General features: G+C 37.3%; 1 protein-coding gene and 1 long non-coding RNA gene across 2 annotated transcripts in view; both read left to right on the top strand.

Annotated features, from left to right (window-relative positions):
- Positions 1-11,744: 11,744 nt before the first annotated feature.
- On the top strand, positions 11,745-16,241 carry LOC137622839 (uncharacterized). The gene is made up of 3 exons (XR_011040490.1): positions 11,745-13,141; positions 13,615-13,707; positions 13,870-16,241. It is a non-coding gene; the product is annotated as an uncharacterized lncRNA (long non-coding RNA).
- An 861-nt stretch (positions 16,242-17,102) lies between these two features.
- The window catches only part of LOC137622289 (uncharacterized), a 73,553-nt gene continuing 65,737 nt past the window's right edge, over positions 17,103-24,918 (top strand). The window contains exons 1-5 of the mRNA XM_068352849.1: positions 17,103-17,788; positions 19,948-20,074; positions 21,136-21,278; positions 21,675-21,726; positions 24,802-24,918. The exon at positions 24,802-24,918 is cut by the window's right edge and continues 11 nt beyond it. Coding sequence (XP_068208950.1) covers positions 17,562-17,788; positions 19,948-20,074; positions 21,136-21,141 — 360 coding nt within the window. The 5' untranslated portion in view covers positions 17,103-17,561 and the 3' untranslated portion in view covers positions 21,142-21,278; positions 21,675-21,726; positions 24,802-24,918. The remainder of the gene's footprint in view (positions 17,789-19,947; positions 20,075-21,135; positions 21,279-21,674; positions 21,727-24,801) is intronic.

Raw genomic sequence — 24,918 nt, 5'->3', positions numbered from 1 at the left:
TTGAAAACTCCAGCGTTTTGAAAGTTTCATTACTATAACCTGTACTCTTATTTTGATTAGTCATTTTTTTATTACGACTTTTTTTCTGATCGACGGAAGCAGTTCAAAAAATTTAATTTAGATCATAATGTTAGACTGGTACACTGTATATTTTGAGGAGTTTCAAACGTAATTGATGACGAAAACCTAATGCAAAGAATAGCTTTCCAGCCATAGTAGTCGACCCACCATAACTCAAAAACTAAATGAATTTGTCAGATTTTTAAAATGCCACAAAATACAGTACTGTATCTTATTTTCTACAAAGCATTTAAAGGGCCTCTAAAGACAGTTTTGCGTTGTCCCTAAGCTCAGCAAAGGTTTCATTTCTAGGTACAATTTGACGACCTTTTGTTTCTCTGCTGGTGTAAAGGTTTGTAAGTATTACATTGTAATTCAATATTACATCTGCAAGTTAATTTTTAACGTGTAGCACTCAAATCTTCATTTGTGTGACAATATTAAAATGGTATAATTCAAAACCTGTGGTGAAACTTAGCAAGGTAATTCCTTGTCTTGGCCTTAGTTATATTATGGTGTATGTGGGCTATAGATGTATATGGTGGGAATATGGTGATAATTGGTCAGTAAGGTGGTGTACCATGTCATTCATTGGGTACTTATTAGAGTAAAATTTTGTTAACTTGCACAGTATTACCACTCTATCCCATGTAGGCTAATTGTGACGTATAATGCCATTGTAAGTTAGTGCAGTTAAAGTAATCTCATTTGGTTGGAAGTCAGGTTGGTTTCATCATAGAACAGTATAATATTAGTTGTCATTGTAATACGCATATTCGAGTAGATCTTTAGAAATGCACCACCGTACAGTATTTTGGATCCCATATACTAGGAGAGGAAACCTAAAGAAGCTATAGATTTTAATAAGGATATTCATTTATGCTTGTCATATTGGTACAGGCCACTCATTAGCCTCCTTCCATCCAGTACAGTATTTCAGAAAAACAATGATAGATGGTGCTTCTGACGTAAGTTTACTTGTTCGAGCAGAATAAAGGCCCCAACGCTTTATATTCTAAACATTATTTTTATTTCCGATATTGGAATACAGTATACAATATAATTATAGCTCGTGTTCTTTAGCATACAAATGATAAAAGGTTGTGGTAGATAAGTGTTTTGATATTTTAAGTCTGGTAATGGGAAGTGTAAGTGTTTGTTTGAACAGAGGCTGGAGTGTAAAGTCACAACTCTCCCCCCTAAGCGTATTCACACCTTAATTAATGCCAAAATACTAGCCCTCATGGCTAACAGAGTAGAACACACAAGACCAATGTGATGTGTAATTGGGAGTAAAGCTAGCTGTGGCAGAGCAAAAACTAATAAATCATTAGCACAGTTAAGAAAGAAGGTACAGTACTATATTTGTAATACAATGAACAATGCTATGAACGAATCGATAGAAAGTGGGATGGAAAATCACATTTTGTATGCATTCGGAAACAGTGGCAAACAAAAACTCCAGCGTTTAGAGCGGCTCATCACTATTACAGTACAGTACTTGGTTTTGATTACGATAACTTTATTTCGTTGACTGGTTTTTTATGATTGGCGGGAACAAAGTTTAAAAAAGATCTTTCAAATCTCATGCAATCAGACTGGTATATTTTAAGGTGTTTCAAACGTAATTGAGGACTATAACGCAAAGCTATAGTAGTCGAACCCCATAACTCAAAAACATTAGATTTTTGGTAAAAATCAATATAAAGGTTTAAAATACAACAATTTTATATTTTATACAAAGTGTTTATTGTACTGATCTATAAACGTAGATGGTATCCTTTGTGGTTTTATTTTTTAATGTTTATTATAGGTATTTTTTCGCGATTTTATTCTTGCATGGAATTTTTGTGAAAAGTTTGTTTTCAATGTTAGCTGTGAGGAAAGGGCCAATTAGCCCCCTCCCTCTGTAAATTGAATCTGTGGGATGGTGAGTTAGGGCATGTTAGGTAACCAGAGTGGTAATATTTGTTTCATTACTGTACTAGCCTACGGGACTAATGCGTTTAGTTAAACTGGAATAGAAACAATGAGAAAATGTTTAAAAATCACACATTTTCTTTTGGAAGTCCTGCCAAACAAAATCTCCACTGGCAAACAAGAGCTCCAATATTTTGACTGTTTCATTACTATTACTAAGTTTTTATTACGGTATGTTTTTATAAGATATTTTTTTATGATTTGTGGAAGTAACAAACTTTAAGGAAGTTAATTTAAATACAGTATCACACAATGAGACTTGGTACACTGTACATTTTAAGGTGTTTTGAAACTACATAGAGCAAAGCCAAAGCTTTTCACTTATTGGAAGTCAACCCACCATAAATCAGAAATTATGAATTTTTACCATAAATCATTACTGAAAACATTTGAAATGTATTCTTATCTACAAACCATATCTTTTGCTTAATTAACCTTGCTTGCCTTTGTTATTTTTGCATAGTGCCCAAATGGCCACTGGATCATGGGTAAATATGAACACTTGCACTTTAAGATTTTATTACATGTAGATTATATTCAAAATTCTTAAGCGCTTTGTTCCTACACAGATACAAAGCTTTGTCCTTTAATAGAAGCAGGGCCATAGTATGCTTTCAAGAAAACTAGATGCAAACTCATAATGAGGTAGAAGTAATTTACTAGAAGGTAGCAGGTAAGCTCTGCCCACTCAACATGCCACCAAACTCTCACCTTTTCAGTTGCCAGATAGTGTAGGCTTGCATCTGGCATCCTCCTCTTGCCGTTTAGTATTATGCTTTTTCTTATAGAAGAATGTATTGACAGGAGGTAGTGTGCGAGAGAAATTTAATAAAGGATTTGCAGTTTCCCAATAACTGTAGGGGTGTCACAAATTTAATAAAGGATTTGCAGTTTCCCAATAACTGTAGGGGTGTGAAAGTTCTGCAAACATGGCAATAGCCACAACCTAATTCATGTTAGGCTGCATAACTATTTGCTGTGTTAATTCTCTCACAAGTGTGGCCTTGCGATGACCACATTTTAATTCTGAGGAGGTTGATGTTCCTAGGACATAGATTTGTTTTGCTGCTGCAGAGGTGGAAGGTTAGGGTCCACTCTTCCTACCTTCGTCTTCCAATTCCAGTTGGACATTAAGGATGTGTAATTTTATTTGCATACTTCGGAGATCTTTCCTGTACGACTTCATAAAAGGCACATTTCAAGATTATCCTCCTCCTTTGCCTTATCTTTGTTAAAGTTTTTGCTCCTCCTCAATCATCAAAGTCTAGGAAGTCAGAGCAATAGGTCTCTTATATGTGCGACTCCTACCGTTTCTCATGGTAGAGGGAGTACAGTATTATAATAATTATTATTATTAGCTAAGCTACAACAGTAGTTGGAAAAGCAAGATGTTATAAGCCCAGGAACTTCCATTAAATGAGTACTGTAGACATGTGTTCCATAATGGGAAGAAGCCTCAATGCACTCAAAAGTAGAGTGGTGTCTAGATACTCTGTATAAGAGTTTACACAATTTACCCATGCTCACTCCTATCGGGAAAACTGTGTGCTAAGAATTGTCACAACAGGAAGAAACGTACACAACTTTTACACGAGCTGAGTAATCTTTCAGAAGTAAGGGAAGCTATGCACGCAGTATTACTCAACAGGAATAAAACCAAAATAAGCGCTGCTGCAGCACTTGGTTGGATCTTGTAGCTTGGCAAATACTTTCTGAAAGTTATCCCATAGCAGGAGGAAGTGTAGTCGCGTTAAACTTCCATCAAAACGAATGCTGTGCCCACAACCTAACACTGCTACCTCTCCCCCGAAGTAGTTCGTCAAAGGAGGACTCTTTAGCATAATTCTCTTGATTTATCTTGCTTCTCTAAGTTAGGATGGTATGTACCAGGAACCCATCTAAGGCTTGTTTTGTCATGTAAATAGTGTTCACAAAACTACTTGTGCTTAATCTCGTATGAGATATAGCAAACGCTCTTGACCTGGGATGAAGGGCACTACCCTTGCCCTTTTTCTTTATTATTTTCCAGAGATAGTTTTAAGTAGACGATAGTCTAGCACCAGGATCGTGGGTGATCTTACAATCGATGAACAGCGAACATTAGCAGACAGTCTTGACACAGTCACTGAGACAGCTCTCCACGAGCATAACCTCGTCACGGTCAGGCACTGCTACTCACCTCTTCACGGCACCTCTTGCCTGCTTCTCTACTTTCTACGCTAATGTGTATCTTCCTATGTTAATAAATCCTCCTGTGCATTCAGAGCTTCCTTCGTCCCAAGGCCACTTAATTTCTTGCAATCCTCCAACGTTCCTAGACTGGCCAAGGAAATGGTGCCTTCCTACTCATCCTTACATTGAGTCGAAGCAGGTGGCTCCACTGAACATCATATGATAGACCCCACATCACGTATGCACTATCGCTGGCAAGATTCTGCAACATCTAGTGCAGTATCTTTGATATTTACTGCCGAACTATATGGCATACTAACTTATTGAAAAAATAGCACTGGAAGAATATGGCAATTTTACCATCTTTAGTGATGCAAAAAGTGTCCTACAAGCTTTAGAAGTTTTATCCAAGTAACCCTTTAGTTTTAAAGATTTTAGTGACTTTTTATTATTAGACCCGAACGCATAACGGTTTGATTTTGTAATGTTCTGGCACACACAGATGTGACTGGAAATAAGAAGTCTGATTAAACTTGCAAAGAATGCTGCAGCTGAGCTGTTATCAAGAAGGTATCTTTTTTTTTTTTTCTTTGATTTTTCACCTAGCATCAAGAATAATATTTAATAATTGGCAGCAGCATTGGGATTGTTTAGTTGATGAGATGCCCAGAGAAATAAAAAGTTATCTCAATGGAGGTATAACATAATGCCTCTTGATCTTCCAGAACCAGTACCCTAGCAGCAGATGCAGAGGGTACAGAACACACTGATAGGGGTTCTAGAAGGTTCTCTAAACAACTGCAGTTGACCGAGAACAGGAAATTGGTGATTGGTATCTCCTCATTGAACAATTATTCCCTAGACATCATTTAAGAGAAAACTTGAAGCAGTGTACAATGCCATGAGAAAGACGACCTTCATTCCTATGGACCTGAAGGATGCATACTTGCGTATCCAATTTCCCTCCTAAAAAAGATTTTCTCAGCAAACTCTTCAGAAGTAATTAACAGTTCAAACCAATGTTCTTTATACTGGCTACCACACTGTGTTCATGCAGGTCTTTTTTGAGTGCTACTGAATTATTTTTATCTACTAAAGAATCTCATGATTGCCACATTCTATTGCCTTCAAGAAAGTGCTTTAGCATAGTCAACCTTCCTTCCTTTTGTTACAAACTAATAGGAGAGCAAACCCAAGTGTGTGCACTTTTCTTCCCATGTCACCTTGCATGTGTTTGTATCCATTTCCTCGCCTGTCGCCGAGCCTTCAGACATGATGTCTGCTGCCCCATAGAAAGGTGGTGGTTGCCACCAAAGCACAGAATGATCAATTGGGCCCTAGCCTCATGAGACCACAACTAATTCCTCTGGGGGTTGCGGGAGCAGCAGCATTGCTGAAACCAACCCTGCTTGGGAAGGTGTTTCTGTTTGAAGTATAGCTCCTCACACTTCTACCAATGCTACGTCTTGGTTCCAAGAACAAACACTGCTGGTTGTAACGTTAGCAGTTACTTTCATCCATCTCGTGCCACCAGAGATTCGCAGGATGCTCTGACGCAAATGCTTCAAAGAAAATCTAGATAATCGCCTGTATGTACCGGAAGCATACCCACATCGGAAGATAATCCTAAAAAGTTGCGAGGTCATGCTACCACTGCTCACTCTCACATGAGATGGCACACCCTTGTCCTCTTCTCTCTAAAGAGTTGTAGAGAAGACATTCCAGCCTTTCATCCTTTTGCCATGACATATACAGATAATGGTATATTGGTAAGTTTCTTCGGATTCCATGGTAAAGAATGGAACAGCTGGAAATACCAGAGCAAGAAGTTGTGCAGTAGTTCCTTTTCATCATTTTGGGTCAACACTTGACAATGTCTTTAAAACATAGTGGGCAAGAGATTTCATGAAGAAAAGCAGTTATTCCGTGATAATTTTAGTTTTGAGTTTTCTTCACCAACAAGCCTATACTATCCCTTTATTCCCTTGCTTGTGTGGCCTTGTGACGTCTTCGTAATCCTGAGGAAGTTGCCGTTCCTAAGACATGGCTGTGGCTCTGCCAGAACGAGGTTGTTTAGTTCCCACTAAATATGGAGAGAGGAGTGCTGTCCTACTTTCCTTCAGTGTCCTCCCAATTCCAGAAAGGCACCAAGATGCATCACCTAGTTATGCTGTCTCTCCATAGTTCCTGTGGTCTTTCACCATGAATGTGTGATCATCAACTTGTGCAACCCTGTACAAGCAAACTTAGTTCTCTTTGGCTTCAATGACCTTAGATGTAAGGATGCCAGGAAACCTCAAATCAATCAATCATTCTCCTCCTGCTTCATCGTCATTTGAGTCTAAACTGCAATTTCTATGAGAGTAGTTGTCGTCATTGAAGAGTCTAGGAAGACTAAATTGATAGGAGTAGATTACATGTGATTCCTACAGTTCTCCCCTCATGCGGGAAGAGAGTGCAGTTCCTGTAACCTCCCTCCTTGAGTGAGTGCTGAGATTTGACCCATATCAGTGGAAGAAATGTCAGAACTCAACTCTTGGGAGGTAGGTGGTGTCTGGTTACTCTGTATGGGTGTTCATACCTACTAGTCTTCAGTCTCGTACCAAGAGGAGTGGGTACTGAGGTTTGTCCCATAGCAGGAAGAAACATCAGTATCCATAATTCTTAGGGTACAAGGCGCACATACTGTGGGCTGTACTTGTAGAGGGAGTGTGTGTATTGAAAATTATCACATTGCAGGAAGAAATGTCAGCGTGCTCATTTCTGGGTCTGATTGCTGTCCCAGCTTACAAATGCTGCCACCTCTGTTGATTTACTAATTGATATAGTTATCTCTGGTTGATTCCATCATGTATATATGAAGTTAGGATGCACAAAGAGCAGCAGTACATAAGTGGTACAACCGTTTATGCACTTGCTACCAGTTTTGTACTCTTGATTGGGATAAAGGGCCTCTTCCCATTTTTTCCCCCTCTTCCATTTGGCAGTTCCCAAGAGCCGAAGAGATCGCCACCAAGGATGATTTCAACCCAGCTGAAGGGTCATAGTGAAAGAGGTCCTCTTGCCAGTCACCAATACAGCTTTGTTTGTGCACGCTCTCCACACGAGTTCCATGCGTTACGAAGAATAAGAAAATACAGTTCTCGATACTCCTTATTTGACCTGCACCATCACCATGTGACAGGACTCTCCTGGGTTACTCATGTTATTGTAATGCTGGAGTCACGGGGTTCTGGTCATCCACTTCATCTACATTCTATGCTGACATACCAAGATTTTCTTACACACAGACCTTCCATGCATAGAGGTCTTCCCATGCTCTGAGACTGGTTAGCAACAAGATCTTCTTTCTCATCGTTGTGTTGTCTAAGCGATGGATTTCATAGGACCTGATTACTCTTGCAATCATACACTACATCGCATTTATAGTAGTGTGCAGACCTACAATTTTGATCTCGTAACTAACCTAGCAGAATTTGTAGTCTGGATGACTCCTCTTCATGTGGATACGATGGTTATATCTGAGCTTTCACTATTTACTATATCGATAATGCAGTTTTTGCCACTTTTCTCTCTAAATCCACAACCATTGATGATGACATTGTTCCTGCTTCTCTTTTGGCACATGCTGATCGACCACAATGGTCTTTCCCACCGCATTTTTACATTGTCGCTGTGGCGGACATACTTGGTCCCACTTATGGCAATAACCTCCACGCTTTTGAATGATCCTGTGATTTGGAAACTGAATACTGCATGGACTATTGCCCCCTTTTATATCTTGGCTTGCTTGGTGTAACAGAACCATAAATCTGGCCATCTTCAATTTCCTTTGCTAGCATATAACTGTCTTTATTTCAATATACCGAAGTTAGTACCGAATGTGTCCATTAACCGCTCACTTATTACCAAATATTGGTTGCTTTATTAACCACTCGTCCTTGTCAATGAATTTGCCCATGTTTGTTTGGGAGATACCGTTTTCTTTTATTCTGTTTCTTTCTCATAGAAAAATTCTGCCTTCTGCTTAGTTGATACATTGCTGCCCTGTCCATACAAGACCAGTCAGTGTATGGTCGCACTAAAGTCCATCTTGTTTTAAGTGTCAATTTTTCACTGATAACACTAAGGGTGCACATGTTCTTGCATTTCATTGGTAATAATTGTAACAATTATGGCTGACATTGTTTTGCACCGGCATTGAGCTGGGAAATGACATTACTCAGAAATGCAACAGTTAACTGGGCATTAAGATGGAGTCCAAGGAAGGGTGGGTAATATTTTAGTGGTCATCAGATTGCATTGCAGTAATGTAATGGGCCTGACCCTGAAGTTTATAACTCGTTGCTTCTAGCCTAGTCGAGACATTTCCTTTTACACTACTGTACCACCATGATAAAGATTCATGCTTGAGGAGATGATAAAAACATCAGTGCAGATGTTTTGTTCAACCTTTACTCAAGCATTGACCTACAAGTGGTTCCAACAGTGTTAAAGCTACTGGATCCCTGGATGTACTCCAACACGGAGTTGTGCATAACGTTACTGTGACAGTGCCTATCTCTTAGGAAGTTGTTGGTTCTTTCGATATTTTGCTCATCAACATTACAGTAACAACTTTTTTTTATTACAGCCTGTTATGGTGATGTATCTTTCCATTGTCCAAGACGCTTTTATGACATCTCATATACCAGAGAAATGACCTTTGGGAAAAAAATTGTGGAGACATTACGAGGAGAATTGAATTAGTTACGAATTGGGCTATTATATTTCCTGATATTTGAAAGTTGGATGTACAATAAGGTTTATGGAGGGAATCTTCAGCTACTTTATTTAAATGCAAGCATTGATTTTTAAGATCATGTTGAATAATAGAAAATATCAGCTCTAGGTATTTCTTGACCTTTTATACTGGAAAAGAATTGGATATTAGCTTTAGATAGTATTTTTTATTGCAAAATTAGTTGTAGAGAATATTTTCTAGGGCTAGCAACAAATAAATTATTAGTTATGCCACTCCTTGTGTTACTTAAGATACTGAATTAAGTACAGTATGGAAATATGATAATTTTTTTAAAAATAGCCCTGTTGAAACTTATGTACTGGAAACACAATAGTTGTAATTTGGTTATTGCCCTTGGCCATATTTGTGATTTATTGCTGTACTGTATATTTGGGTGATATATGAAGAAAAATTGATAAACTACAATATTATAATTTCCATTTAGAAAAAAAGTTCAATTATAGAAATGTGCAGTATTAGTTAGGACATTGAAACTTACTTAATTGAATAGATCTTTGCAAATACTGTACACTATTTTGAATCCCACATACTACTGTTGGAAATGTCTGTTTACGAAGTTACAGATTTTAATAGAAAATACCTGTTTTGTTCCGTCATAGCATATATCACAGGAGGCTCTTTCCACTAGGTACTGTTGTTCATAAAAACATTAAGTTAGGAGGTTCTTCTGCCGTAAGTTACGGTACTTGTTTGAACAGAATTAAAGGACCCAATGTTTTATATTGTAAACCTCTTTGGTATTTATTTTCAATATTAGAATTTACTATATAATCATAGGTCTTATTTTATTGATCATGTAAATAAAAGGTTAGGGTAGAAATGTGTGATATTTAGTCTGAGTGAAATGGAAGTGGCTTCCAAGTCCATGTTCGAACAGAGGCTGAAGTGCAAAGCTACAGCTTACCCATTTAAGTATGGATTCACCACTTTAAAAGTTTATATAATTGATAATTAGCGCTGAAATTCTAGCCTGTGGGGCTAACGTGCGTAACGAAACATGCTACGCCTGCCATAACATAGGGGCAATGAGATGATGTTTAATTGCAAGTTAAGTAAAGCAGACTGCAGAGCAGAAACCAATGAATCATTAGCTTGATTAACCCTTTGACACTCAAAGCCCTCACAAAAGTTAGGATGAGGTACAGCGTATATGGCCTTCGCCAAAAAATGTTCGCTAACAAAAGTGTTTAAAAATTTGTACATCCTAACTAACGGATTAGGGCTTCCGGTTTGTTTCATTATATTGGCTAAAGACTGAACTTTGTACTAATGTAAAATATAACTAGAATGCATAAAAAATGCGTGTTGAAGGTGAAAAATTTTGAATACGTAAATATTTTTTTTAGAAGTTCAGGAAAAATGTAGGTGTTTAAGGATTTATTTTTATATGCAAATTGTGTAGAATTGTAGATCTTACATGTGGATGCAACATATTTTCAATATATGTATTAGAGGTAAATGAATGAAAAAGGGATTTTGATGAAGGAACAAATCTATTTCTGGGCGAGGAACCTGTCGCCCAGTGAAATGCTCCTTAAAGCACCATTTCAAAGGTATAAATACTGCTAAATATACCAGAGAAAAAAGTTGCAAGATGGAAAAATTAAAGATGTAATTTTGAAGTAGAATAAATTAAATACAAATATATGTATTGTTGGAAAAATATTGAATTGCCATTAGAAAATGGAGCTAAGTTTTCCAATTTTATTTTAGGTGTTTTTGCGATAAAAATTTTTTTGTATAGAAGTGTTAATACTTGTAAGTTTTATACAATATTAAAGTACAAAGAATGGGCTTTCTAATAATGTATGAGACTTATGTTGCAGTTATTTATACGAACAAATAGGGCTAGAAATTTTTTTTATACAAGATCGTAAATTGGAGTCTAAAAAAAAAGAAAAAAAAAACAAAAGCAATGGAGCGTCAACGTGGGGAACGAAGCACTTTTTTTTTCTGTATGACAAAAAAAAGTCATTCACTATCAGAGTTCTTACAGTGACTGTCCATGCCGGAAAACGTAAAATGAAAATATGTATACAGTACAGTATAAGCAAAAAATACAAGCATACATACTGTACACAATTCAAATGCAAAGTATGTCGCGTGGCGGACACAGACTAGGCAAATCAGGTCATTATCTCAGACCTCACACAATTAATTTTTTTTGTCTTTGTATTTACTGTGCAGAGTCTTCTGATAACGCGGCAAATCGCGTCATCGGATCACTAATGGCAAATATTTGTATATGGAACATCTCTGGTACAAGTGACTCCATAGAAAATGGGATTGAAAACCCCGTTTTCTCTGCGTCCTGAAGTCATGGCAAAAAATAGCTCCAGTGTTTAGTCACCATTTCATTACTATTACTCGGTATTGATTACTGTAACGTTTTTTTTATAACTACGACTGGTTTTTTAATTACCATGTGTAGCGGAAGTTTAAAAAAAGTTAGTATATCAACACAAATAGACAAGTACAGTATTTTAAGGTATTTCAAACATAATTGATGACACAGTACTAAGCCATAGCTTTTAATTTATGGTAGTCGACCCACCATAACTAAAAAACGATGGATGTCTGCCAGGGATCATTATCAAAATCATTCAGAACACCACAAAATACATTAAAAACCAGTCTTACAGTATTTTCTACAAACCTTATATTACACCATTCTATAATTTTACAAAAAAGGCTTTTGAAGCAAAGCGAAAAATCTGTTTTGGGGAGAGATAGCCATGTCGTCCTGATGGAAGGCTCCTTTAGGCAGCTTTCTAAGGGATATTTAGCTACAGTGATACTCCCAGAGATTAACCATAGGTCTCCAGAATTCTAACTCCTGGCACGAGTATCCTTAAGAAAATTCTTAAGGATATCGCATAATATAGGGACGTATTTCTTGATACGACATATGGCAATCTTCACCCCGAATAGTGTTTTCGCTCTGAGGGGGAAGTGGCGAAAATGAAGGGGAGCTGTCATCAAGGTTACCCAGTGGATCCCCTTCCCGTACTACTACAGCGCCCAACATGGCAACCCATTCCTTTGTTAGTAGCGAATTAAGCACGGTGTATCTCCCGCTTGCTCTCTGTGTTGTGTTACTAATACTGTACTTGGGATTTATCATGCATTCTCCAGCATCTTCAGCCTCTGGAAAGTTGAGTATTTAATCTTTCCTGTGTATAATTTTTAGCATATTCATAACATTGTTAAAGCTTGTCCGGCAGTGATAGCATTTTGTAGTGGTTTAGCCAAATTGTGGCATGGGAGTGCATTACTGTATAGTTGGCCCTCTTTATTTGGGGATTTGGTAATTTGCAATGAATGGAACTATATAACCTATTACATGAAATATAACACATCCGCAGTTTCTCGATTTTCAAATCGAGCCCCCTCCTTTGCACCCGGCTTTTTTCATGTTTTCCTTTCCGCACAGTACAACATCCCATCTCTTGCAGACTCTCCCTCATGTTAATAATTTATCCTCGTGTGCTTGTCTCCCACTTCAGTCATTTGTGCAAGCATCACGTTGCCTTGTTTCATTCAACGTCATGACCCCCAAAAGAGCTGCTTCAACATGTGAAGGTTCTGCTGAACATGACCTGAAGAGAAGAATAGTCCCGGATAAGTACAAGGAAGGGATGAAGTATGTAGCCGTAGGAAGAATTTTCGGCGTTAACAAGGGTACCATGAGGTACATGAGGAAGAATGTGAGTAGGATATGTGCTACTGTGGTTGCCATTGCCCCATGAAGTACTATGGTTGTATCAAAGGTGAGAGAAAAGGGCATGATCCTAGTGGAAATTTTTTTATTTCTATTGAGTGAGGATTGGCATCGAAAGGGAATCATACTCTCCAGTCATCTGGGAAAGAGATCTCTCCTTCGCCATTTTACTCTATATAAGTCTTGGCCATCCACCTGTAAGGACACTACATATACATCTTTTCAGGACATCAAAAGCTGATTTTCCATGTTCAATTGGCATGTTGCCTTGAAGAATTAGAAATTAGCGGGAAGTCTGCAACTGCTGACCGTGAGGCAGCAAAGGTTTTCCCCAGACGAGCTTCAGGACATCATGATGGAGGAGGGGTACAAGCTAGAACAGTTTTGGAACATGGATAAAACCTGTAAGTTTTTGAATATTTATGTAAAATACTTAGATTGCTGTGCACATAGATTGGTGAGATATTACCCTCTGTTAACATTGAAATTAAAATTGTGTAACGTTGTTTCAATTGTATAGTTTTTTAATCTTGATAACTTGTTGACATTACTGTACCAGTATATACTTAATGTATGTATTTAAACTGTTTCAGTGTACGGTGTACTTACACTTAATATAAAATAGAGTGCACTGCCTATATAGAAATTTAACTAAATGGTACTGTACAGTGTAGTATTAATTTTAATTATTTTACGTATATACTTTATGTATGTATTTAAACTGTTTCAGTGTACGGTGTACTTACACTTAATGTAAAATAGAGTGCACTGCCTATATAGAAATTTAACTAAATGGTACTGTACAATGTAGTATTAATTTTAATTATTTTACGTAATAGTGTATATTCTGTACATATTGTTAACCCTTTTTTTTTAGTGCTTGACAGGTTTGTTTTGGAAGATGCCACCTTAAGACATGCATTGCTCATGAAGAATACCGTGCTCCCACTTTCAAGGGAGCAATGGACAGGTATGCTAAGTGTGAATTTTTTTTTCATTAATTTGAATTTCATAAATACATGTAATTTTTTAAATTGTTCCGTTACCCTGTACCTGTTAAAAAATGGTCATTGCAATTTATGAAATACTACAGTATTACAAAATCCCATTCTAATAACTCTGCCTTTTTCAGCTTTCCCTAGGGGTATGTTGATTTTTTTGCGGAAATGACGCAGGGCATCTGATATGGCTTGGCGTCATTTATTTATCAGCAAGGCCTTGTGCACTTCAACGCTCTAACATAAATTTGATGTCGGTTTACTTGGTACACAGCAAGAAGGCATGGATGGCCGAACTAGCCATTCCCAAACTGGTTTCAATACTATATTGCTTCTTGCCAGAGCTTGAGCACTACAAGCAGAATCAAGGGTTGTAGTTCAAGGTCCAGCTTACTCTTGATGGTGCTCCCGGACATACCTCCTCGGTCAAGGTAATGAATCTTAATGTGAAAGTGGCGGTCTTTTTTCCTCTGAACACCACTCCCCTCATCCAGCCAATGGACCAGAGGGTGATTTAGAATTTTAAGGGGGCCGCCCGGTATGCCAATATATGGGGTTATATGAAAAAAAACAAATCCTAAAAAAATTCAGGGCTTCGTATGGCAATGGAGAATACGTATATGAAATATTTTGTTAAAATTCCTCTTATTTTCATAGTTACAGGGTAATTAGTAAAAGTAACTCGATAAACCATAAAAATTATGCCCTACAAGAAAATGCAGTACTGTATCATAAATTTTGATCATTATTAAAATTTAATGTAAAGCATATTGTGAGCAATGGCATCTGTATAGATTCCATAAGTCACAAGACTATGTATTACACCCTTCGGCCCTTGGTCTTTGCACAAACCTCGTATACTGTAGAGTACACATTTGAGTTTGAGACATTCACTTGTTTTTACGTATGTATTTCTCGATTTCGGTAATAATTTCATCGTGCCTAAGAGGAAAAGGGAATTTCAACATGTCGCTAACATAAGAAATTAGAAAATTTGCTTTAATATGAGTTCAGAAGTGGGTAATATCGGCAAAATTAGCAGTGTTTAGTGGAGAGAGAGATTTGGTAGTGACAGTCTCACCTGAAGAAGCAAGATATTGAGCAAAGGGATCCTCATTTATGATTGAATTATGATAACTTTGTTTTGGTTTATTAATATCCAAAAAGGAACATAGAATCATAATAATCATGATTTATTAATTAATATTGGTAAGGGTGAAGTAGCAACGTCAGTCATGTTGAATTAACGAGAAACACTTAGAAAAACACTGTGCAAAAAAAATCTCAACTTGCGGGCAAGTCCAAAATCAGAAGGATGTCCTAGAGGGCGTGCGTGGTAGGTGTCGGTGGGGTAGTTCAACTATATTCTCTAGGGCCTGTCACGGCCCTCCCCATTGATGAAGGGATTATCTAAATGGAACACAGCCTGTGAATAGTGGTTTTCGCACGCCTTTGTTAAATACACGACACCTACAAGGTGTTCGCGCGAGGGTTGTAACCTCTGCATTCCATGATTTTATCTTTCTCTAGTATATTTGGAAGATTTATATTAGGAAAGGTACAAAGAAGGACCTTTCACCGGCCGTCACAGGCTGCCCCAGAAATCATGATTTATTAATATGCTCCTTGTGAAAATGCAAAGAGAAACTTTGAACACCTGTATCTTAAAACAGTACCTATTGACCTTCAAATTCTATCGCCTTTAGTTTTAAAGGTATAGCATTGAAATTTGGTATATACAGTAACTTAGACATGAAACAATTAAATAGAACCCTTCTTTCCAATTTTTGTTTTCTTTTTTTTTTTTCACTTTTTCCCCTGAATTATAGGGTTTATTTTTTTACCATAAAGAATTCATTTCTATCAAAATAAATGACATTCAGAAAAAAAACTTTCATTTGAGGTCTATATCACATTTATATAGGATATTGATACCTGGTCTTAATATCAAGTATCAAAGGAGGAGATAGAATTTGAAAAGAGGAATTGGCCTGGCATCGCAGAACCGAAGGTCAGAGGCAAAATTCATGTGCAGTTTGGAGATGTCCAAAGTCACCTTATTAAGTGGTATGAATGTCAAAGTCCTGTCCTTAAGAAATGACGACAGTCGGCTGGCCCCCTAAAGGCCCACTACAGCTAAAGTGATGGGGTGGTGGGTCATATACGACCCGAGGTTTAAAAAAGAATTTTTTTTATTTTTTTTGCTATAATTTTTCATCCGTATTGGTTGTGAGGGATATCGACCTGCGAGACCTCGGTTCCGTGTGCGCAGCAGTCGGGTGAGGACGCATTTCATCCCAGCTCTTTTCCTTGTGCTATTTCTAAGATACCTTCGGGTCGAGCTCGACCCATCAATACCTAATTAAGGTAAGTTGTGTAATATCAAATTATTATATAATTATCGAATGTGCAGTAGTGTTTAGGCATGTATAAAAAATTGTTGTAAAGTGTTTGTGAATGTCTTCTACCCTGTATGTTTTTATAAAATAGCTTATAATTTCTCCTGTTTTTGTAAGTTTGTACCTATATGATAACTTAATTATGATCATTATTTTATTTCTTTTAATTGCAAAATAATCTATAAACTTCTAGCAACCATAATATTTTTTTTTACAAATCCTCAAACAATTATATAAGTAAATGACTGGTAAATGACTCGCTGATATTGACATCTCTCTCTCCATTTCATATAGCAGATTTGACCTTCCAAGGTGGTGTGGTTGGCGGCCATTTTGTGAGCATTTCCGACGCAAGCTGGCATAGCTTTATGTATTCCTCTTTTTTTTCTTTATAAAATTTCTGATATTTTCATGCATAAATACCATGCTCAGCAATGGATATAAGGATTTTATATATGAAAAAAATAAAAATAGAAATCCGAAGAAAAAATTCTCATTTTTATAACACTAAATAATATCCAAGTGCAGATTGTTTTACACTTTCGTTGTACGATAATAATTCAATGTCCTATAAAAATTTCAGCCACTAATTATGTCATTTACATACCCCAAAAAATTTTTGGAAAGAGGATAGATTTTTTTAGCCAGTGAAGTACAAATTTTTTCTCATTTTAGGGAATGATCACTTGTGGGTTCCCCCCCCCCCCCCCCTGGATCTCGGCAAATAGGGCTCAGTTATCGTAGAATAAGTGCTTAAAATAGTTTTAGCTAATTTCCATATTTAGATTTTAAGTGAATTGTTTTGTAAAGTCATTTTTTTTTATACAATACTTATGTTTTTAATTTGTAATAATTGTTTTAAACTTTGCTTTCATTTACTTATTTTGAAGAATAGAATATTTTTTGAATTTTGTTTAATAGTAAAATGCTGTGAATTGCTTTGTAAATTAATTTATGAATTTTTTTGGGACCTCGTGTCGAGGTCGACCCATCAATACCTAATTAAGGTGGTCAAATAACGATACCTGTCCAGGAGTAAGCTGCTGTGGATAATGACCCTAACCTGAACATTATCCAGTATTGGAAGGGATTCACGATCACAAACGGTATGTTGTCGAGGAGTCATTCAACAACGTCGGGCCTGAAACTGAATAATTGCTGGAAATGTCTGTGCCCAGGGTGTGAAAAGGACTTTGAAGAAGGTTGTGACCTTGGCAAAGAAACGGGAAGTTTAATGCTTCTAGGAAGTGACTGACGAGAACTTAGCTGAATTAATCAGTAAAGCAACTGAGGAAGAAGCAGCAGCCCATGAACCTGACAAGGACGATGAAGGAGTCGCTCGAAGTTGGTAGATATCTCTCGGATGGTGGAAGACGAAGTAGAAGTCTTACAACATGGACCCTTCAATGATGCGTAGATAGAAATTTATGCCTTTCTTGGATGTTGTTTTTGCAGCCTACAAGAGCACTGTGGATGATATAAAGGCAGCAACGCAGAAGCTCCCTGTCATGATATTCTTCATCCCTCATGCGAAATGGCCACCATCTCCCAACTACAGTACTGTTTCTCCTGAATATGAAACCCCTCCTCCGGCAACCCCATGGAGCTCACAGATAATGATGGCATTGATGATCCTCCTCCCCTTTGCAGAATGGTAAGTCTTTTTCCATAAATTTTCCAATTAAGTGCACTATATTAACTATGGTATAATAGAAAATTAATTAAATCTGCTTTTGATTAAAATTACATAGATTTACGGTTCTGTACTGTACATAAACACAGTCTGTAAACTAAAAGTTTAAGTTTCATTTCTAGTTTTTGTCATACTTTAGTACAATATGTAAATTTGCTCTAGATGGAGTACCTGGGTTTGATGCAACTAAGCTTCTAGAAGATGAGCACAGGGATGCATTTGTGGTTGAATGTGGGAATCAATTTGCAGTCTTGGAGACCTTAAGAGGCAGGTAGTGGGCAATTGATGACAAATGGTGAAGTTTTTTGGACTTGCAGTTACAAGGAGAAAGCCATGGATATGAAATGATACTTGGGATGCCATGGAAAGGAGACAAGGACCAAAGTTGATTGTTTGGGGTTTACAAAGTAAGGAAAATTACAAGGTAGAGCATGCTAAGTATTCCAGTATTGATTGAGGTCAGGGGAAAACCTAAGAATGATAGTGGAGAAAATTTAGATAAAAAAGCATATGAGGATGACAAAGCTAGGAATTCATGGAGTGGTTGTGGTGTGGTCATTGCTCATGAAATTGATGAAATCTCTACGGGAAGAGGAAGCGTATAACCATCGAAAAGAGAGATGTATGTGTTCTAACGGAAGATGGAGATAGCATACGTTGGATAGAACACATTAGTGAGATCATGAATAGGAGAGATGAATATACAATTTTGTTGATATGCCGGATGCTGAGGAAGACCTAGATGTACCCATGAATGAGTTGTGTGAAGTCGAAGCTATCTTTAAAAAATTTGAGATGGAAAGCCCCCTGGATACAATGGAATAACTGCCGAAATGATATTGGATGAAAATTGATCCACAGAATACTTATAAGATTATTTTAGAATGGGACATGAAGAGGCAAATATTGATGAATATCAGCTAGGAACGTTTGGAAAGCCAAAAAAAGACCTGACTGATTGCAATAATTACAAAGGCATCACGCTTGCTTCGGTTGTCATGAAAATATATAGTATGTTTATTCGAAAGACTAGAGAGAAAACAGAGATGAACAAGCAGGATTTAGAAAAGGTAGAGGCCGTATTTACCAACTTTCATTTCAAGACTTGTACAGCTGTGTGTAGAATGTAGAAATCCACTTTTGATGGAATTTTTGGACTGCAAAGTTAAAGTTAGTGGAGTCCTACAAAGGGAATTTGCAGTGGCCAATGGAGTACTTGAGGAAATGTGTAGTCATGTATTATCTCCCTCATTTTGTAATGCATATAATAGTTGGGGCCGGTGAAGAAGTATTGGACTGGATTGGTAATAGAAAATTAACTGACCTTAAGTATGCTGATGATTCTGTTCTTAATAGCAGAAAACCAAGATTTGCTAGGCTTGCTTACCAGAATGCATGAAGTATTACTGGAGGCTGACCTCGAGAGAAATATAAGAAAGATAAAATGATGAGAATGGAATATGCAATGGAAGATGAAGTATCATTTGAGTGAGAAAGGATTGAGGTAGAATCATCTAAATATTTAGGAACTATGAGACCCAATACAGGATCTTTAAAATTTGAGCTTATTGTAAAGCAAATCAGACAAGGCTAGGTTAAGAAGATTTTTTAAAATCAAAATACCTGAAATTACAAATAAAATCAGACCGTAGATCAGTTAGTGAGATTAGTGCTACAGTATGGACATCAGTCATGGTATGACGATAAAACCATATCAAACAGATTTTGTAGATTTGAGGACAAAGCCCTCAGAAGAGTAATGGAAGTTACATGGCAGGACAGGATTAGAAAAGAAATTGATATTACTCTAGTGCCATATGTAGATAAGATCATGGTGAGGGGTAGATATTGATATTTTCGGCATGCTCTTTGCACTCCCCAAGAGAGATTGATTCATTAAATGGTTAGCTGTGCTCTATGAGTCACTAAAAGTTGAAAGAGCAATGCTTACATGGTTGAGGAATATGAAAGTAAGTAGGTGATGAATAAAGTAGTAGTGACTTAAAAGCTCTAGAAACGACTGGCAAAATCTACCCGAGGCCCTTTGTGTCAATAGACTTAGGAGATGATGATGATGATTATCCTGTATACTAATACATTTTATATTTTTTTCTCCACAGTAATGAAGACTTTTGCATAGATTTGTCATGCTGTGCAGTTACGTCCCTTTGTCGTTCATTCATTTGCAACTGCACAGCTTTTCCTCATCCACCTCACCAACTGTTTCTCTTTGGAGAATATTTTCCAGTAAGTTGTATAAAAATATTTTTACCTAATTTTTTTTTTTTTTAAATGTGTTTATATTTAACAAAAGTAATTGTTCATATGCAAGTTACCTACGCTATTGAAATAGCATCGATTGGGGTACTCTAGTCCGCATACTACTGTAAACGCATTGTGACCTACGATCGCAAGGGTGTTCGTATCTTGTGAAGTCACCTTCTTAGACAACACGAGAATGAGTGGGAAGGTCCAAGTCATTAACAAGTCTCTTAACTAATGTATATATTTTTTTCAACAGGTATTTGTATATATTGTGCAAAATACTCCAGTACTGTAGTGTGTTTTGCAGTACCGTGCTAGTGTAGTTTTTACGTAGTTATTGCATTGTCCTCCCACCAACCAGTTGACACCAAGAATTGCATCATGCTTCACGATATGTTACTACACACATTCGCAAAAACGGTTTTCACTTTTTCTTCATTATAGTATTTATTGAAAACTGTTAGTCTCTTTCTTTGATAGTACAGTATTTATGTTCAATGATAAATGTAATACTATTCATGCAAAATTAGTACCATACTTTTAGTACTGTACTTTAGTTTGTTGAAAAGGTTGCGAGTCTACCTCGTCAACAGTTGAATAATGTGTATTCTCACCTTAGCTAATTTAGCTGTACTTTAGTGATAGTACTGTACATATACAAAGAGGAGCAATGAAAGTTGCTGTAGGTATTTAGTCATATGAAGGAAGAAAGTATCTAATATAGGCTTGTCCATAGTGGGTGTCCTGAAAGTTTTGCGTAACATGCAGTAGGCTTTTGCTCCATACAAGACCATAGTGAGGAGATGAAGTGGGTGAGGAAACTGCTGCCCATCACATGTTTTAAAGCCTTCAAAGGAACATGGTACCCACCCTCCATCTGCGGAATCTCCTTAACTTTGGACTCCTCCTTCTGGCGACCACATTGTAATGTCCTATCGCAAATGAATTGTGTTAACAACTAAGTCGCCTCGCCTTTCCTTGCAAGAGAAATGCAAGGTATCTGTTTTTCTGGCATAATTTAAGAATTTTCTTTCTATTTACAGCTTTGATGAAGTGACCGGTTATGCAGCTACAGTACAACCAATCGTCTCTCATCCATTTGTAAATGCTGGGTTTTTCATCCTCGACCATGTCGCCAGGTCATTCTCTCAATATAAACCACATCTATCTCCTCATGGCATATCCAGTAAGTTACCCATACATACACTGTATGTGCACTGTTAATTTTCAATATGCAGTGATCTTATCACTTATGGGCATGAGAGAGCATTTACAGCAGAGAATTTTTTTGGGGGAGCCCCCATTCACATTAGTGAAAACCAGTCTTACTTTTCAACCTTTGTCTTAACAGAGTATTGGGTTTTATCACATGCTTTAATTTTATCAATTTATTTGTTATAATTCCTTGTTTCACATTTAGATATATAAAAGAAGTGTGGTTGGCTTTATAGGTTGAAGTGATACCAAATGGTGTGAGATTACATGTACTGTTGATTAATTTGTATTACACAGCACTGAATAGCCTTTGATGCCATAGTGCTTGAATTGAGGCCTAAATTTTATCCTAACCTATCCTTCATAGGCCTCCACATACCACCACAGGATAATAGGACAGGGAAGGAGACCTCTAAACAGTAAGTGTACTCATTTAACTTTTAAAGTACTCAGTACATAAAGCAGTCAAGACTTGGCTAAGTTGATAAGCCTGAAAACAGAGTTGGCAAGAATAGGGTTGTAGAACACCGGAGAGGGGTTCACTCGGCTAAAGTTCTAAGTTATTGGCGTGTAGGTCTTGAAACTCGCCTCTTCTTTAATTACGTATATTGAACAGTATAACTTGTATGTCAGACGAGGTTTTAGTTGCAAACAAAAAGACAGCTCGTCAATAAAGAAAACACGGCAATGATACAGGATTACATTAATGACAATAGGGTTCATTACAATCGATAGCACTCAACATCTTTTCCCAATGCTAATTCTAATTCAGGTTCAGTTCAAGAAAACATTCACAGGTGATACCGTTAATTCCCTGCGAGTAATTAGTTGTCGAACCTAATGTGCAATTGGTCCTTAACACACGGAGAGACACTCCTAGATCACCGCGTCAGTCAACACAGCAAGGCGAGCGCAGAAATGCTCGCACCACGGTCCGAGGCCATGACGTCACTCCGTCTAGCGTGAGATGCCCCTCTGAGCCGATCAATCGTGGAGCTAGAACATAGCAATGCCTATTGAGGTTATGTTTTCAGCACTTGGAATTGGTCCTGGAAAACGTAATACTGTAAGGGAAACTAAATTTATCTTATGGGTTAACAAAGAACACACTAATTCCTTGGGAATGCATTATGGCATATCTTAAAAGGGTGGTTGGTAGTCTTACCAGACAGGCAGATGTTTTTTGCAGATTTGTAGTATTTGTTTCTAAGCCCCCATGAAAGCTTGTCTAAGTAACAGTACAGTAATTTTGCTTCTAAAAAATCTTAAACACTTTTACTAGCTAATGACTTGGTCATAGGACGATTGAACCCCCCCTTGCCTAAATATACTTAGATGTTATATACTTACCATATAGGGACAGTATGTGTGTTATATATGAATTTGTCTTCTAAATAGAATTTTAATTACTCAAAAATTTCCTGCTGTAAATTGCTTGTGTTTCTAACCATCTTACTGCCAACAGTGAAGGGAGGGTTCTAGCTAATTGTATGCTTTATTTTTTTAATCTGAAGCTTGAAAAACTTAACTGCTGCTTCAAGTTGTTATAGGAGTCTTGAAAACTTCATTTTAATGGCTAAATTTTGTGATAAACATGGAAAGAGTTGTCTTGAAAGTAAAGAGGAATGTTAATGTTTAGTCTAATGTTAAATGTTTAGTCTATTGTTAATGAATAATGTTGTGTAAACTACAAAACCTAGCTGGGAAGATCGCTGTTCCCGTAGCAGTGTCTCCAAAGCCTTCGGATTGTCAGACTTAACATCAGGGTGACTAGCGTTGAAGTTTAATTATATAAATTACATTTTTTATCATTTTTTTTGTCGATTTGTTCCTACACGAATACAAATCATGTAATTGAAGGTGTCTAGTGGTCTGGAATTATTAAAACTTTAAAACTGGCATGTGCATAAGTTAGTGAGAAATGGGTGGGGAGACTCCTGCCTGCCCAACTGTATCATGCTACTTTATCTTTGGCCAGAGTAGAGATATTGCTGCTCTTCCCAAGTATTGGATCGTGCTTTGTAATGAGAGCTTGGTGTGTTTAAGTGCTTTTGCTTAGTAGCTGTTTTATGGAAATCTCCACAATATAAACCTCCTTGTCACAAATGTTCTTGTACTGTAGGAGGCTTGGATGGTTTCCAGTTTCCCTCAAAAAGGGCAGGACTGTTCAGTTTCTATCTTGAGATCATGCTGCTGATCAGGGAGACTTATCTATTTGGCCATTACTTACCTTGTATTTTTCCTTCTGGAGGGAATTTTCCATTCCAGACCAGGTGTTTGCTATTTCCAAAGTTCCTGATAGTGATCGTCGTATGCTGAATATGAATAACGTGCCCCCAAGTGTGAATATCTGATTATCAATGTTCTTCTTGTCGGGTACTTTAGTTGGGAAAGTTGTTGACAAAGGGGATGATAGTGTAGGAAGGCTTTTTTTTATTCTATTTGGGCTTCGTAACCCTCTTCTTTAGGGAGTGACAGTACTCTCCCACTATATGGTAAGTTTTGGGGGCTGGTTTAGTGGATGCAAGTACAGAGGCTAGGGCAAGGTTGGGCATAGCCCAATTGTTGTGACAAGGGAAGTTTATCCCTTACCCTTACGTTGTTCTCTGTATAGAGTTTACTACTTTTATCCTGTCAGTTGGCAGATGTAGATATTGGTTGTATTCCTTCTAAAGCTTAATGTTGTTTGCGATTGGTGCTGCTTGATTTGTTGGTGTTTTTTTCGATCAGTGCCTTTTGTGTTGAGTAAAAATTAGTCCTGACAGTTGGCACTTTGCATCAGCTCATGTGACCAGTCTTTCCTCAACCAGATTCAAACCCTGCCGTCAAGGTAAAGATCCTTTCATTCCCTTTCTGAGGTAGACACTTGGGATGAATTGTGAGGTTAGTCACCGATGACGTCGGTATGCAGTCCCTGTTGATAAAGCTGAGAATGCTTCCTCAATGGAAACATCTTTGTTGGGTAACCCGACTCCAATGAAGATGGGGGTTGGGGTGGGAGGTTGTTTTCCTCACAGACTGGGTTTTCAGATGCTCCTGCCTAGATAGAGGAAGAAGATTCTAGTAGTCTAGAAGTCAAAGTAATCTCTAAAGATCAATTGCAAAATCCCATGAGGTTCAGAATCTCTCTCTCTCTCTCTCTCTCTCTCTCTCTCTCTCTCTCTCTCTCTCTCTCTCTCTCTCTCTCTCTCTCTCTCATTAAATTGCAAACCACTTTTGTTATAAAGTCCAACAAGTTGAGTATTTCATTATATTTGACAGCTCTTAAAATTTACAACAATATTGTAATACCTATGATAGATTGCAGTGTTTCAATTTTAATGTGTAATATACTAAATTATAAAATAGTGAACTATAACCATTTTAATAAAGAACTAGGCTTCTTATTTAGAGTAAGCTGGAATGACTTAATTAGGAGAAAGCAATTCAAATTGTATATTGATGATTTTCTTTAAACACAATTGCAATTTTTTCTATTTACCTGTTCATTGCAGATCTTCGCTGATCACTGGCTGGGCCTAGCAAGAATCTTCCTTTGTTCTGTAACTCCAACCTGCATGTCCTGATGTAAGACATATGCTAGATCCTTGATAGATGTTACTACAAAATGC

Source organism: Palaemon carinicauda, chromosome 29 (genome assembly GCF_036898095.1).
Source record: "Palaemon carinicauda isolate YSFRI2023 chromosome 29, ASM3689809v2, whole genome shotgun sequence".
In the NCBI taxonomy this organism is placed as follows: domain Eukaryota; kingdom Metazoa; phylum Arthropoda; class Malacostraca; order Decapoda; family Palaemonidae; genus Palaemon; species Palaemon carinicauda.
This window is presented reverse-complemented; position numbering and strand designations above follow the sequence as displayed.